General features: G+C 33.5%; 1 protein-coding gene across 1 annotated transcript in view; it reads left to right on the top strand.

Moving 5' to 3' along the window:
- Nucleotides 1–8,720, top strand: part of FSIP2 (fibrous sheath interacting protein 2) — a 70,613-nt gene extending 61,893 nt beyond the window's left edge. The window contains 3 exon segments of the mRNA XM_028510117.1: nt 1,811–1,911; nt 5,580–5,626; nt 8,584–8,720. Of these exon segments, the coding sequence (XP_028365918.1) occupies nt 1,811–1,911; nt 5,580–5,626; nt 8,584–8,720 (285 nt within the window).
- The last annotated feature ends 6,159 nt before the right edge of the window (nt 8,721–14,879 follow it).

Here is a 14,879-nt window from a genome sequence, read left to right as displayed (position 1 = left end):
AAAACCATCAAACCACAAGGAAAGAGAGAGAAAAAGAAGAAAGAAATAGAGTAACTATAAAAGCACTAGAAAATGAGTAAATGGCTATAAATACATACTTATCAATAACTACTTTAAATGTAAATGGACTAAATCTACTAATCAAAAAATAGTGGTTGATTGGATAAAAAAAACAAGACTCATATGTTGCTTTAAATGGATTCACTAACAGCAGTAAGGACACACACAGACTGAATGTAAAAAGATAGAAAAATATTATATGCAAATGAAAACAAAAGCTCTATATCTATAATCATATCAGACAAAGCAGACACTGAAACGAAGACTGCAATGAAAGACAACAGCATTACATAATGTTAAAAGGGGCAACCACTCAAGAGACTATAGCATTTATAAACATATATGGACTCAACATAAGAGTACTAAAATATTAATGGACCTAAAGAGAGAAATTGACAACAGTAAAATAATAAGGGACTTTAACACACCACTCACACGAATGGATAGATTATTGAGACAGAAAATCAGTAAGGGAATATCAGCTTTGAATAACACATTTGACCAGGTGAATATATACAGGATGGATCCAAAGTATTCTTACAGTTCATATGAAAATAATAAATAATTAATAAATAAAGATGTAAGGATAAACTCTATTTCATGTAGTCACAACTATAAACCTATTTTGGCCCCACCCTGTAGATTCACACATGCAGACCATTCAATCCAAAAGCAGCAAAATACACATCTTCTCAAAAGGATTTAAAACATTTTCAAGGATAGATCACATGTTAGGCTGCAAAACAAGCCTCGGTAAATTCAAGAAGACTGAAATTATCAAGTCTCTCTTCTGACCACAATGGTATAAAACTAGAATGCTACCTAAGTGTCCACCAATAGATGAGTAGATAAAGCAGTTGAGGTTACACATATAATGGAATACTAGTAAGCCATAAAAAATAATGAAATCTTGGCATTTTGGCAAAATGGACAGACCTTAAAGGTGTAATGTTAAATGAAATAAATCAGAAAGAGAAAGACAACTACCACATGTTTCACGCGTATGTGAAAATCTTTTTTTAAAAAAACAAACGAACAAAACATAAAAAAACCCTCATAGATTCAGAGAACAGATCAGTGGGGACTGGAAGAAGGTAAGGGAGTAGACTGACTGGTGACAGGGTGGAAGGGGGTCAATTGTATGCTAATAAATAGTAACTAGACTTATGGGGGTGGTCACTTTTTAGTGTATGCAAATGTTGAATTATAATATATTTCTAAAACTTATATAATGTTTTTAAAAATGTTTTAGAGTAACATTAGCAAAAGTTAAAATAGATTGTATGAGTAATAGTCCCATTAAGATTAGCCATTTTTTAAATTCTAACAAACATCAAAATAAAGACATTCTCATAAAAAAATATGGCCATGAAATTACACATGATTTCCCAACAAACAGATCAGAGCACTGGTTATGATGATTACCAGTGACCTGACAATCTTCTGAACTGACCAGAGTTATATCTGTTCTTTTTGTTTTTGAACTCAGTAAGATATTATTACAATGTTAGTAAAGTGAAGAAATGGTAAACTGTATTCTTCAACATTGTGTTAGGTTTGTCTTTAAAATCTATTCAAATTCCAATATTATAATAATAGGTCATCTTCACTGAGCCAATTCCAAAGAATTATACTAGAAATAAGTATTTTAATTATAATTATAGGGTTCATCTATCTTTTAAATAATCTCTAAAATCTTTTGTCATATTGTAGATTAGAGTTCAGTAATACCTGGCTCTCACTTTTTCAGGAAAAAGAAAAAATTAATACTAGTGAACCGACATATTACCTCATACACAGAATTATGAGTTCATCTTCATACAACCAAGAAGATCTGATTTCATCTGCCAGGTACATGAAATTAAAGCATTACAAAAATAGAAATCTGAGATGAAAGCAATGCCTATAGGAAGAATGGTTTCCCTGGTAAAATAGTAATCGAGCAAGTATTTCGTCCTAGACTCCCCCTCATCCCTTATTCTTCCCTCCCATATTGTAGATACTTCATAAGGCCTTGCCTTTCTATTTGATCCCCGCTTTTTTTTCTCCCAACCTATACATTCTGTCTAGTCCAGCAGTGTCTTGGATCAAGAAATTGCTAGTGCAGTTTTGTTTGTTTGTTTGTTTGTTTGTATCTGAAAGATAAGTATTGGGTCACAATCATATTTTTACCACCTGCCCAAAGGCTTCCTGCTCAAATCTCTTTAGTAACTAAGTGTTCCAGTCCTGCAACCGCTTGTAAGAAGAATTCAAAGGAGAGACAGATCCATGAAATTTAGAGCATACCGAAATAAATTCTAGAAAGCAATGGAGTTTGATGTGGGAACATAAGGTTTGAGAACATTTGTGTGAGGAGAAGACAATCCAAGTTAGGATGACTATAGGAGCAGAGTCCAGACAGCATAGCATTTTTGGAGAACAGAGAGCAAAATACACTGTAGACCTAACATCTAATTAATAACTATATCTAGAACAGTTAAAACTTATCTAAAGTTGTTCTTAAGTTTATAAAACTATGCATAAGCTGGAAGAGGTAACATTCTCTATTGTAGATAAACAGTGGATATAAGGAGAAAAATATACTTGATTACATTTCTTTTTCCACATAGCATAAAGGAATTGCTTCTTCTTGACTCTGAAACTAACACTATTTGGGGACATTTATTCCTGGACCATTATTGCCTTTTATTCCTGCAAAAATGGTTATTTAAACATACATGATTAGTAATGCAAGCATCTCCCTACTATTTATATCAATGATGAAGACAAGGGCACAGAAAATACCAAATGAAAGTCAATTTAGAGCAAAATAGAAGAGTAGAAAACTGAAGGCCCTTGTTTGCTCTGAGAAACAAAAAATAAACTACAGACTGATAAAACAACTTCATAGGAGCCTGAGAAGAATATATGCCTAGAAATCACACAAACTCTTTTCTAATTACAGTAGAATAAAGTTAGAATTCAATAGCAAAGGAAAACTGGAAAATTTACAAAGACTTGGAAATTAAATGACATATTCTTAAACAACCAGTGGGTCAAAGAAGAAATCACACGGAGAGTAGAAAATATTCAAGACAAATGAAGTTAAAACAATATGGTACTAAAATGTATGAGATGCAGTGAAAGGAGTGCAAGTGCAATTTACAGCAGTAATTTCCTCATTAAAAAATCATAACAATAACCTAATTTACACCTTAAACAACTAGAAAAAGAAAAACTAAACTCAAAAACTAGCAGAAGGAAGTAATAAAAATTACAGCACAAATAAACAAAATAAAGACTAGAAAAGCAACACAGAAAAATAAGTGAAGTCAAGAGTTGGTTCTTTAAAAAGATCAACAAAATTGGCCCTTTTTCTAGACTGTCTAAAAAAAAGAGAGAGACTACTTGAATACCTAAAATCATAAATGAAAGAAGGGCCATTACAACTCAGTGTATATAAATAGAAAGGATTACAAGAAAGTACTATGAACAATTATATGACAACAATTGGATAACCTAAAGGAAACAGATAAATTCCTAGAAATGCAAAACCCAACAAGACTGAATCATCAAGAAACAGAAAATCTGGACAGACCTAGACCTAGTAAGGAGAATAAGCCAGTAATTGCAAACCTACTAACAAAGGAAAGCTCAGAACCAGATACTTTCACTGATAAATTCTAGAAAACATTTAAGGAAAATTAACACCAACCCTCTCAAAAATCTTCCAAAATATTGGAGAGAAGGGAATATTTTCAAAACACGAGGCCAGCTTTACTGATACTAAAGTTAAACAAAGACACCATAAGAAAAGAAAACTACAAAAAGAAATCTCTGATGAATAATGATGCAAATGCCTTTTGAAAAAATTCTAGCAAACAAAATTCAACAGCACATTAAATAGATTATATACCATGGTGAAGTGTGCTTTATCCCAAGAATACAATGGAGGTTCGACATATAAAATTCAATCAATGTAATACAAGCATTAACAGGGTAAAGGAAACACACACATTCTCATCTAAATCAGTGCATAGAAACCATATGACAAAATTTAACAACTATTCAAGATAATAACACTGAACACATTAGGAATAATAAGAAATTATCTCAAAATAGTAAAAGCCATATGTAGGAAACCTACAACTAGGTTTCTATTTAGTGGAATACAATAGAGTCCCAAAACAAATAGTTCATATGTGGTCAAGTGATTTTTTTCTAAGCATGGCAAGACCATTCAGTGGGGGAAATAAAGTCTTTTTAACAAATGTTGTTAGGGAAACTATATAACCATACACAATTGGAATTGGTGATAATTTTATAGATAAAACACTAAAAGTACAAGGAACAAAAATATTAAATAAATTGGACTTTACCAAAATTAAAATATTTTGTGCTTCAAAGGATAGAGTGAAAATTCAACCCATAGAATATGAGAAAATATTTGCAATTCATATACCTGATATATCTAGAATATATAAAGTACTCCTATTACTCATGACCACCATCAACAACAAAAATAACATAATTAAAATTGGACAAAGGACATGAATCACTATTTTTCCAGAGAAAATATACAAATGGTAAATAAGCACATGAAAAGATGCTCACCATCACTAATCATTAGGGAGATGCAAATCAAAACTGTAATGAGATGCTGTTCACATTGATTAAAATAGTTCTTTTAAAAATCAGAAAATAATGTGTCATCAAGAATGAGAAGAAATTTAAACCTTCATACATTATGGTTGGGAATTTAAAATGATATAGTCACTGTGGAAAACAGTATGACAGTTTCTCAAAAAATAAAAAATAAAATGTATAGTTACCATATGATCCAGCAATTTCACTTCTGGGGATACACCAAAAGGAATTGAGAACAGAGACTCAAACAGGTATCTGTTTGAGCAACATTACTCATAATACAAATCATGGAAGCCACAACATGATGGATGAATGGTAAATAAAATGTGTTATATACATTCAATAGTATATTGTTCAGCCTTAAACAATGAGGGAAATTCTGAGACATGCTTCAGCGTGTATGAATGTTGAAAATGACATACTAAGTGAAATAAATCAGTCACAAAAGGACAAATATTACAATTCCACTCACATGAGATATTTACAGAAGTCAAACTGGAAAGCAGAATGGTGGTTTTGGGGGGTGGAGAGTGGGGAATCTGGGGTGTCAGGAACAAATGGGCACAGAGTATTGGTTTGGGAAAATGAAACATTCTGGAGATGGATGATGGTGATAGTTGCACAACAATGTGAGCGTACTCAAACACAGAATTGTACACTTAAGATAGTGTGGCAATGTTAAATTTTATGCTGTATATATTTAACCAAAATTCTTAAAGTAGAAAAAAGTCAATTTAGATATTATATTTATTAATTTGGAAATTCAGCAATACAGTATTCCAAGTTTATTTCTATATGAAGATTGACTGACAGATTGTTCTTTTGTTTAACTGGTAATTCTTTTATTTACTAAATGCACAGAAAAATGAAATGTTCTTTTTCTTTTGTTTTAGTGAGACTGAAGATTGTATTCCAGATACACATGATAATATATCAGAAGGTCAGATTTATTTTTTTAACTTAAATTAGAAGGTATTCAAAAGAGGACTTTGTTTACTGTTTTGATACTTTTTTAGTCATCAAATCTAAAGTTTATACTGTGCTGTTATTATTTCCTGTGAGTTTTAACTACTTTTAGAAATATTATCTAGTCCTACATCACTCAGATGTTTGAATAAGCCAAGTAGTTTACTTTGTCTGATTTGCTATTAAGATTTTATTAATGATTTTGATGAAGAATACAGTATGATATTATGAATTTACATTTATCATGCTCCTGTGAGAAATATACACAAAATAAGGTCTATCATGCCATAGTTTCTATCTGAGGTAGAATGCATGACACTAGGATTTAACAATTTTTTGAAAGGTTATTCTGCCTTTGTGCTTCTACCTTTGTGGCCTCTACCTTTGTGCCCAACTAAAATGTACCTAAAAAAGGGGTGAAGGGGGGCTTTCAGAGCTAAATTTGTATGATGACATTACAATCTGGCTAGTATGAACCTCACTTTTTAAAAAAAGTCTCTTAACACCCACTTAGAAAACTTGTGAGGACTTTTTGGTTTTTTATTTATTGAATCCTCAGAGGATCAATGTGGTTCTAACAATGATGACATGCATGAGAGAGCAAGTGCTGTGTTAACTGTTAAGTGGCCTTGCAACTCAAACCACAGGTTTACCCTAGCTCTTTCAAACATGCAACCCACTCAAGAAATATGTTCTCTCACAGAAGGTCAAAGTGTAAATCATTGTCACTAAGATGGGTCATAGTACAACACTAATAAGTATGCCAGAATTCTATGAATACACCATAACCAGAAGGTATCACAATAAACACTGATAATCACACCTGTGTTATGGAATCATAGGCTGTTAAAGTCAGAGAGAAACTACTTAATACAATGTCCTCAATTGTTTGCATGAGGAAACTCAAGTTCGGGGTGAGGAAAGGACTTGTCCAAGGTTGCTTTGAGTCAGAGACAGAGTCCAGTCCAGACCCATACATTCAGTTTGTTTTGTTTTTTCCTACTATGTTGCAATCATCATTTTTTATTCTTTACCAGTATTGCAGCTGTCTAATTCAATCATTTATTTATTCATTCATTCAAAAGTTATTGAGCATCTCCTCTGTGTTACATCCCATGTATGAACAAACCTGACAAATTCCTTGCTCTCATAGAATTTACATTGTGACTTGGGGCAGGGTATCAAAGGTTAAGAACATAAACAAGAAAATAAGATAATAAGTTCAGATAATAAGTACTTACCAGCTTATCTGGGATAAAAACCAAAGAAACTGCAAGGACTTGAAAAACCCTACATCATCTGAACATTACCCTCCAATCCTCTATCACCTCTCTAACCACCTGTTTTGCTCCTCTCTCTGACTCACTCTGCTCCAGCCTCGCTTTCTGCTTTGCTCCTCCTTAAACACCCAGGTATCAGTGGCATTGGTGTTTTTGCTGATCCTTGTGCAGTACTCTTCCTCCTGTATCTGCATTGTTCAGTCCTCACCTTCAGAATTTTATTCAAATGTCACCTTCTTGGTGAGGTCTTCTTTGACTAAACTTTGTGAAATTGTAACCTCATTCCCAGCATGGCACTACCTACTCCACTTCATTGCTTGTTTTTCTCTCTGGCATTTGTTATTATCTAGCTGTCAACTTTGTTGCTACCTCCTTATAGAGGGTAAACTCCATGAAGACCACAAATGTATTTTCAAGAGCTTAAAACAGGCATTTAGTAGGAGGAGGCATTTAGTACAGTAGGAGAGACTATGGAAGTAACTAAGGGTAGGTACACAAAACTTCTGTTCAGTTCTGACAAGACTGAGGTACTTAGACATTCAAGTCGAGGCGCCAGTCTTACAAGCAATAGGATACTTGAACTCCAGACTTGAATCTGGAGTTCAATGGAGAGATCAGGATTGAAAATATACATTCTTAGTTTTATATAAAAAAATAAAATGAAATCTGAAATAATTTAAATCTGAATGAAATCCTCAGCTATCAAGAACTTTTCTGCAACTCTTCAAACAACTAAGACAATATCTACAACTTTTAAGATAGACAAAAGATGTCAATCTCCAATGTAGCCAACATTTTTAAATTTTCAGGCAAAAATTTTAAAGCTGTGATTACAAAAATTTCCAAGTAATGGCAAATATGCTGGAATCAAATGGAAAGATAGGGATTCTCAGAGAACTTAAGTGTATTTATTCATCTGAGACACATGGTAGCATCTGTTCCCTGCTTTTGGATTAGGGATTGTCAACTCTAATTCTCATACATTAGAGTTATGTGTGCATTTACTTTTAAATATCAATATCTGCACCACTCTCAGGGGTTTCTTTTCAATTGGTGATTTGTGATCCAAGGATTCATATTATTTTTAAATTTTCACAGATCACTCTATTATACACACAATGAGAAACAGTGCTTTAGATATCTTTACTCTTTCTATTCTCAGTTATACTATTTGAGGTATCTTAACACATACACTTCTGCTTTCACTTGACCACTCTGAAATAGACCCCTGTCTTGTATAGAATTGAAAGCAAGTTCTCCATATGAGTTTAGTTCATCAGGCTTCTTCAGGGAGTTTCCTGCTAGGGAATGAAAAGCAATTTTTGCATATCTGACTAAAGCCTCAGAGTGCAATAGATATAATGATGCAATGAGAATGAGAAGGCTGGACCCTATCCCCTGACCTTGGCCACTTTCCACTTGAATAATCTTAGGCAAGTTGTTCGACCTCATCAATATTCAATATCTTTGGATATATGGAGATACCATTCTTCCTGTTTCCTACACAGGAAAATAATCTTTGCAAATGATTTTAAACCTATGAAGTATTTTTTGTGTCAATTCCTAAATTCTACAAAATCAATGCTATAGTATGATTATAATATTAAAATACCTAATAAATATGCATATTACTTATTTGCTTTATCCACAGGAACTCCCAAGGCCAATATGTCCAAACAAAGATCTAAAGTGCTGTCAAAGGTATCTTCAGCTCTGTCAAAGGTGTTTTCTCGAACTAACACTGGTATTTCCAAATCTTCATCACAACCTCACCAGGACAAATACTAAAGCTTTTGTACTTGATATACAATGCTTATTTCCATTAGAAAAATAAAATGATTTTTAAAGCATAACTTAGTGTCCTGTAGATGATTTATATCATATTGAGCAAAAACTTAAGGACAAAGAAAAGTAAAATAGAGGGCTTTGTAAGAGAAGGATTTGGTAAATGTTTTTAATATGCATTTTGGTTTGAGAAGATATTGAGTGTTAGCATTACCTGTGTGCCATGAGGATAAAGAGATGAAAAATGTACCTATTATATCAGTCAGTCCTCAGTTACCTCCAAAAAAATGAACTTGAATTTTTTTATGTTAAATTTTTAGAGGTATTTTTAAGAAAATAGTTAGCATATTGAGACGAAACTCAAGATGGGTTCTATGACACAGCTACTGTTCACTGTGTGTATTTGGATATTCAAATAAAAGTACTTTTACCAGATAGAAGAAACCAGTTTTTCCCACCTGAAGATAAAATTTCATCATTTTATGATAAACCTCCCAAGCAAAAAGATCCAAGTATGGATAAAGCACCATATAGAAGTAAATAATTACTATGTATAAAATACTAGATATGCATAAAATGATCCCCACAACTAAAAAAGAAAAACAAACAAAAAACTATTTTCAGATATAATAACTTTGTAAATAAAATAGCATCTATAAATAAATCATTGGTCAGTAAAAACATAACACCTTTGTAGATAAAATAACACCTATAAATAAATCATTGGTCAGTGAATTTATCAAAACTTTTATGTAAGTATTTTAACATGAAAATAGATGTCAAGTATCTATTGATAAAAAATAACAAAAAGTAAAGAAGAAAATTTAACAAGTGGATAGAACAGTGGTAAAAGAAATTTTTCTAAATTAGTTAGCTTGATACTTTGTGCTATGAATCAAATTTCTGCATATTTGCCCATGGAATATAAGGATCTTATTTTAAAAAATCCAAAAAGGTGGCCCAAACAGGAAAGAATGTCAATCATCATCACTATCAGCCCTAATGTTGACTCATGAATTTTAAGAAGTGGGTTATCTTCATTTTAATCTAAAATTTTCTTGGCAATAGCCTATGCTAAAAGCAGAACATCACAGAAAATTTTGTTTTACAAAATTGGATTTCCTTTAATAAAATTAGTCAGTGAGGGCATGATTGGGAGCTCCAGAGAAAAAGATGTGAATGTAAAAAGTAGAATTTTTACATTCCAGTGATAATGAAGTTATTCAATTAGGAATTTAGTCAATTCATAATAATCTCATAAATTATTTAATCTCAAAGATCATAGAAAATCATGTAACCTATATACAGAGACCTTTTCAAAAATGACAGTTGATGAGAAAAGACTGCCAGTCCAGTTTAAAGCTATTTTCAAGAGGACTTTTGTCAAAAGGGAATAGGTAAACATTGTGCTTGCCTCCTCTCGGGAAAACATCCAAATTACAACTAAATTATAGAACAATCACCCTGAGAACTACCTGAAGACTAGCTGAACGGAACTCCTCTAACTAAGGATATAGTTAGTAACTAATGTTTCTTCTTTAAGAAGCCACATCAAGACTTGTAGAAGGGGTGGAGATGCAAAATGGATTGGTCCCATACACACGTGTTGCAGTTAAGGATCAGAAGGGATATCTTGGCTGCAGATGTGTCCCCTGAGGAACAAAGGGTTCCAGCCCCAGACTGGGCTCCCTAGTCTTGAGTACCAGTACTGAGAACAACAGTCCCCACAATATCTGGCTGTAAAATCAGTGGGAATTGCCTTTAGTGTGATGGAGGGCCACTAGAGACTCAGACATCCTCTTGAAAGGTTCAAGTACAAACTCACTCACAAACACTTGTCCTAAGCTCCAGAAAATGGACATCAAATTAAAAAACACTATGAACATGCCAGGAAAGTATGGGGAAAAATGAATTGTCTGGCTTCACAGGACAAGGGCTCATGGGGCAGCTCTCTCTGGGACTAAAGTCTCAGCAGGCAGCATTGTTTCTCTGATGATCCCTCCTCCACACAGCAGGCACAGGTGAGCAACAAATTTCAACATCATTCTCACTCTCACCTTCCCAATGATTCTGTGGTGCCCTACCACACCCAATCCATATGCCAGCCTAAGATCTTTCAGAGGCTAATCAACACAACCATCCTGAGTCCATGCTGCAGACTTTCCTAAATCTCTCAAAGGTCACAAACTCCATACAAGCAGCAGCTGGCTTCATCGTGCCCTGTAACTCTTGCTAAGTGTGGCAGCTAGACTCAGGTCGCAGTATAATCATTTCCAGTCACCTCCAAGTCCAGCACAAGCAGCTACCACATGCAGATCACTGTGTAGCTCCTAGCAGGGGACCCCAGGAAAGATACAAGCAACTGTTGGCCTACACCAGAGCCCCTCCCAAGAAGTCCCAGAACCAACACACCTGGTGGCCTGCCTCAGATCACACCAGAGCACCACCCTAATGGTAAATTTGGCAGGCACCAGAGCCTTGATAAAGTGAATGCCACTCAGTAGGGTCAGCCTCCACAGTAGGTCAGCACCCACACAATAGTTCATCCTCTGTCTTCATGGTTGGTCCTCACAGTCAGTTAGCCTGAGGGTCAGTCCCACACTCTGACATGCCAACAGCAATCAAGGCTCAACTACAATAGGAGAGAGAGTACACACAACCCACACAAGGGATGCACCTGGTAGCACACAGCTAAGATGAACATGGAGACTGTGCCACTGGGGCCCATAGGAAACCTACTACATAAGTCCACTCAGCTACAACTGAGAGGCATAGAAGATCTACCTAATAAATAAAAAACAAAGCAGGGAGATAAAGAAAGATGTCCCAAATGAAAGAACAGGACAAAACACCAGAAAAATCACTAATCAAAATGGAGGCAAACAATAAACAAAATATAGAGTTCAAAACAATGTTTATAAGGTTGCTTAATGAACTTAGGGGAGGAATAAAGGATCTCAGTGAGAACTTAACAATAAAATAGGAAACAAAAAGAGGAGATAGAAAACAAATTTAAAAAGGACACACAAATACAATGTAGAGATGATGTATTATAGAATTGTACACCTAGGTTCGATTCCCAGCCAGGGTACATTCCTGGGTTGCAGGCCATAACCCCCAGCAACCGCACATTGATGTTTCTCTCTCTCTCTCTCTATCTCCCTCCCTAAAAATAAAATAAATAAAATTAAAAAAAAAAAAAAGAATTGTACACCTGAAACATATATAGTTTCATAAGCCAATGTTACCCCAACAAATTCAATTAAAAAATCAGCCAAAAAAAAAAAAACAAAAAGAACCAGACAGAAATGAAGAATATTATAACAAAGGACAAACCATTAGAAGGAATCCACAGAAGATTACAGGAAGCAAAGGATTGAATCCCTGATTTAAAAGACAAGACAGCAGAAAATACCCAAACAGAAATGCAAAAAATAAAAAAAGAATTCAAGAAAATGAGAATTTAAGCAATGTCTGGGGAAACATCAAGCATAACAACACCAGAAAGAGAAGAGAAAGAACAAAGGATTGAAAACCTAGTTGAAGAAATAATGACTGAAAACCTCCCAAACCTGCCAAAAGAAATAGACACATAACTCCAGGAAGCACAAAAAGTCACAAACAGCATGGACCCAAAGAGGCCCGCACCAAAGTACATCATTAAATCATTAAAATGACAAATTTAAAGACAAAGAGAGAATTTTAAAAGCAGCAAGAGAAAAGCAGTTAGTTATCCACAAAGGAGCTCTCATAAGACTGTCACATGATTTCTCAACAGAAACTTTGCAGGCCAAAATGGATTGGCAAGAAATACTCAAAGTGATGAAAAGTAAGGACTACAACCAAGATTACTCTAGCCAGGAAGGTTCTCATTTAGAATTGAAAGAAATATAAAGAGCTTCCCAGATGAGAAAAAGCTAAAACAATTTATCACCACCAAAGCAGTGTACAAAAAAATGTTAAAAGGACTTCTTTAAAAAGGAGGAAATCATTTAAAAGTAACAATAAGAAAATGTCCCAAAGAAAAACATTTTTACTGACAAAGGCAAGCACGTAGTAAAAGCAATGGGTCAACCAACAATAAAGGTACTATAAAGGTTAAAAGGCGCAAAGTAAGAAGAACATGTGTAATTGCATCAGTAAATTAAAGGATACACACAAGCAAACAAAAGTAAAGTAACAAAAATAAATGAGGTGGTTAGTAAAAATGATAATGATATAGAATGTGTTTGAACTTAAGCGACCATCAACTTAAAATAGACTGTTATAAACATAGCTTAGAATATAGGAAGCACATGTTAACCACAAACCAGAAATCTATAAGAGATATATGAAAATAAAGAGAAAGGAATCCAAACACAACACTCTAGATAGTCAACAACACACAAGAGAGCAAGAGAATAAGAGAGGAGCAGAAAACTTCAAAAACAATCAGAAAAAATAAAATGGCAATAACTACATTCCTATCAAAAATTAATTTAAATGTAAGTAGATTGAATACTCCATTCAAAAGACAAATGGATGTGGAAAATATACAGGGTCTAGCAGAAGTAACACCTGCTTAAGTGTGGTTGGTAGGGTAATAATATGTGTATAATAATTTATAGTTTTAATTTGGACATTTCACCTAAAATATCATACGGTATTCTTGAATATGATATTTTTATGCTACAGAATTGCATGCTTATGATTTTGTAATAAAGATTTTGTAATAAAAAGGGGCATCATATGTGCCAGAACTTGTATACAATGGAATATTACTCAGCCGTAAAAAAATCTTATTTTCCACAACATGACTGGGCAAAAAGGGTATTATACTAAGTGAAGTAAGTCATATAGGTAAAGACAAATACCATATGATTCACTTACATGTAAAATCTACAAAGCAAAATAAATGAACAAATGAAACAGGAAAAAACTGAGAGATACAGAAAACAAACTGCTGGTCACTCTGTGGGAAAGGGATTGGTTTGCTGCATGAAAAAGGTAAAGAAAGACAGAAAACTGTACTGGAACAACAATTAAATTTAAAAAATAGAAAAGAAAAGGTGAAGAGGTTAAGAAGTACAAATTGGGAGTTACAAAATAGTTACAGGGTAAAGTACAGCTTAGAGAATATAGTCGATAATATTGTAATAACTATGTATGGTGTCAAGTAGTTGCTGGAACTATTGGGTGAATAACTGCCTAAATTACATAAATGTCCAGCCACTATACTAATGTAAGCAGAGTGTGGAAGATAGATGAAACATGTGCATGTACCAAATCACATCGTTTTTAAACTACTGAACTTTCTGTTCTGTAGGAACTATATAAATCAATTTGTAGAAAATTGAAATATAAAAATATTTTGTAATAAGAAAGATAGCTGTACAACTTATGGAAATACCAACAAAGAACTCTGCTATATCAGCATTCTGGAAAAGAATCTGGAAGCCAGGTTCAAAAACATGTAAAGAAACATCTATAAATATGCATGTATATAAGGAGAGTCTAGAAGGTGATATGGGAAATTGAAACTGTGGTGTTAGCACTGAGTAGCATTCTTTATTTTTAATAAAATGTTCTTGAGGATAAAATAACTAAAATTAAATACTTTGTAGAATTCAAATATTACTTATTTGTTAAAATGTGAATTTTTAACATTAAAAATCACTTCTTTTATGTTTCAGTGTAATGGATTTTCAAGCATTTTTAACTACTGGAATGCTTCACATAGTGGTAAATTTAGCAATGTTAAAAAGAGAACTATATAGAAATGCATATTTACAAGCCACCTTTCTTTTGCTACATCAAAAGTATGGGTAAAGAAGTTATAAAACATGAATTTTGTTATAATTTTTTGGCTTCTACAGAAGTGTTTAGTTTCTCAGTTGCATAACCCCTCAATATGGTAGATTTTATAATCATACAATGTGAAAAAATCATCAGATACTTTTACCATTTCCAGGTTTACAGTCAGATTTTGTCAAGTCATTGTTTTCAGTAGAATAAACATTTAAAAGAAAATAAAATAATTTTAATTCTGTCACAAATATCCATGGAGGAGTCTAAATATGCTTCCTCAAATAATCACATTGCAAATGCATTTGGGAATTACTTAACATCATGTTTCTACGTTATGTTTCGAATAAACTGAAATCCCATTTTTAATTATTGATA

Source organism: Phyllostomus discolor, chromosome 4 (genome assembly GCF_004126475.2).
Source record: "Phyllostomus discolor isolate MPI-MPIP mPhyDis1 chromosome 4, mPhyDis1.pri.v3, whole genome shotgun sequence".
NCBI lineage: Eukaryota > Metazoa > Chordata > Mammalia > Chiroptera > Phyllostomidae > Phyllostomus > Phyllostomus discolor.
This window is presented reverse-complemented; position numbering and strand designations above follow the sequence as displayed.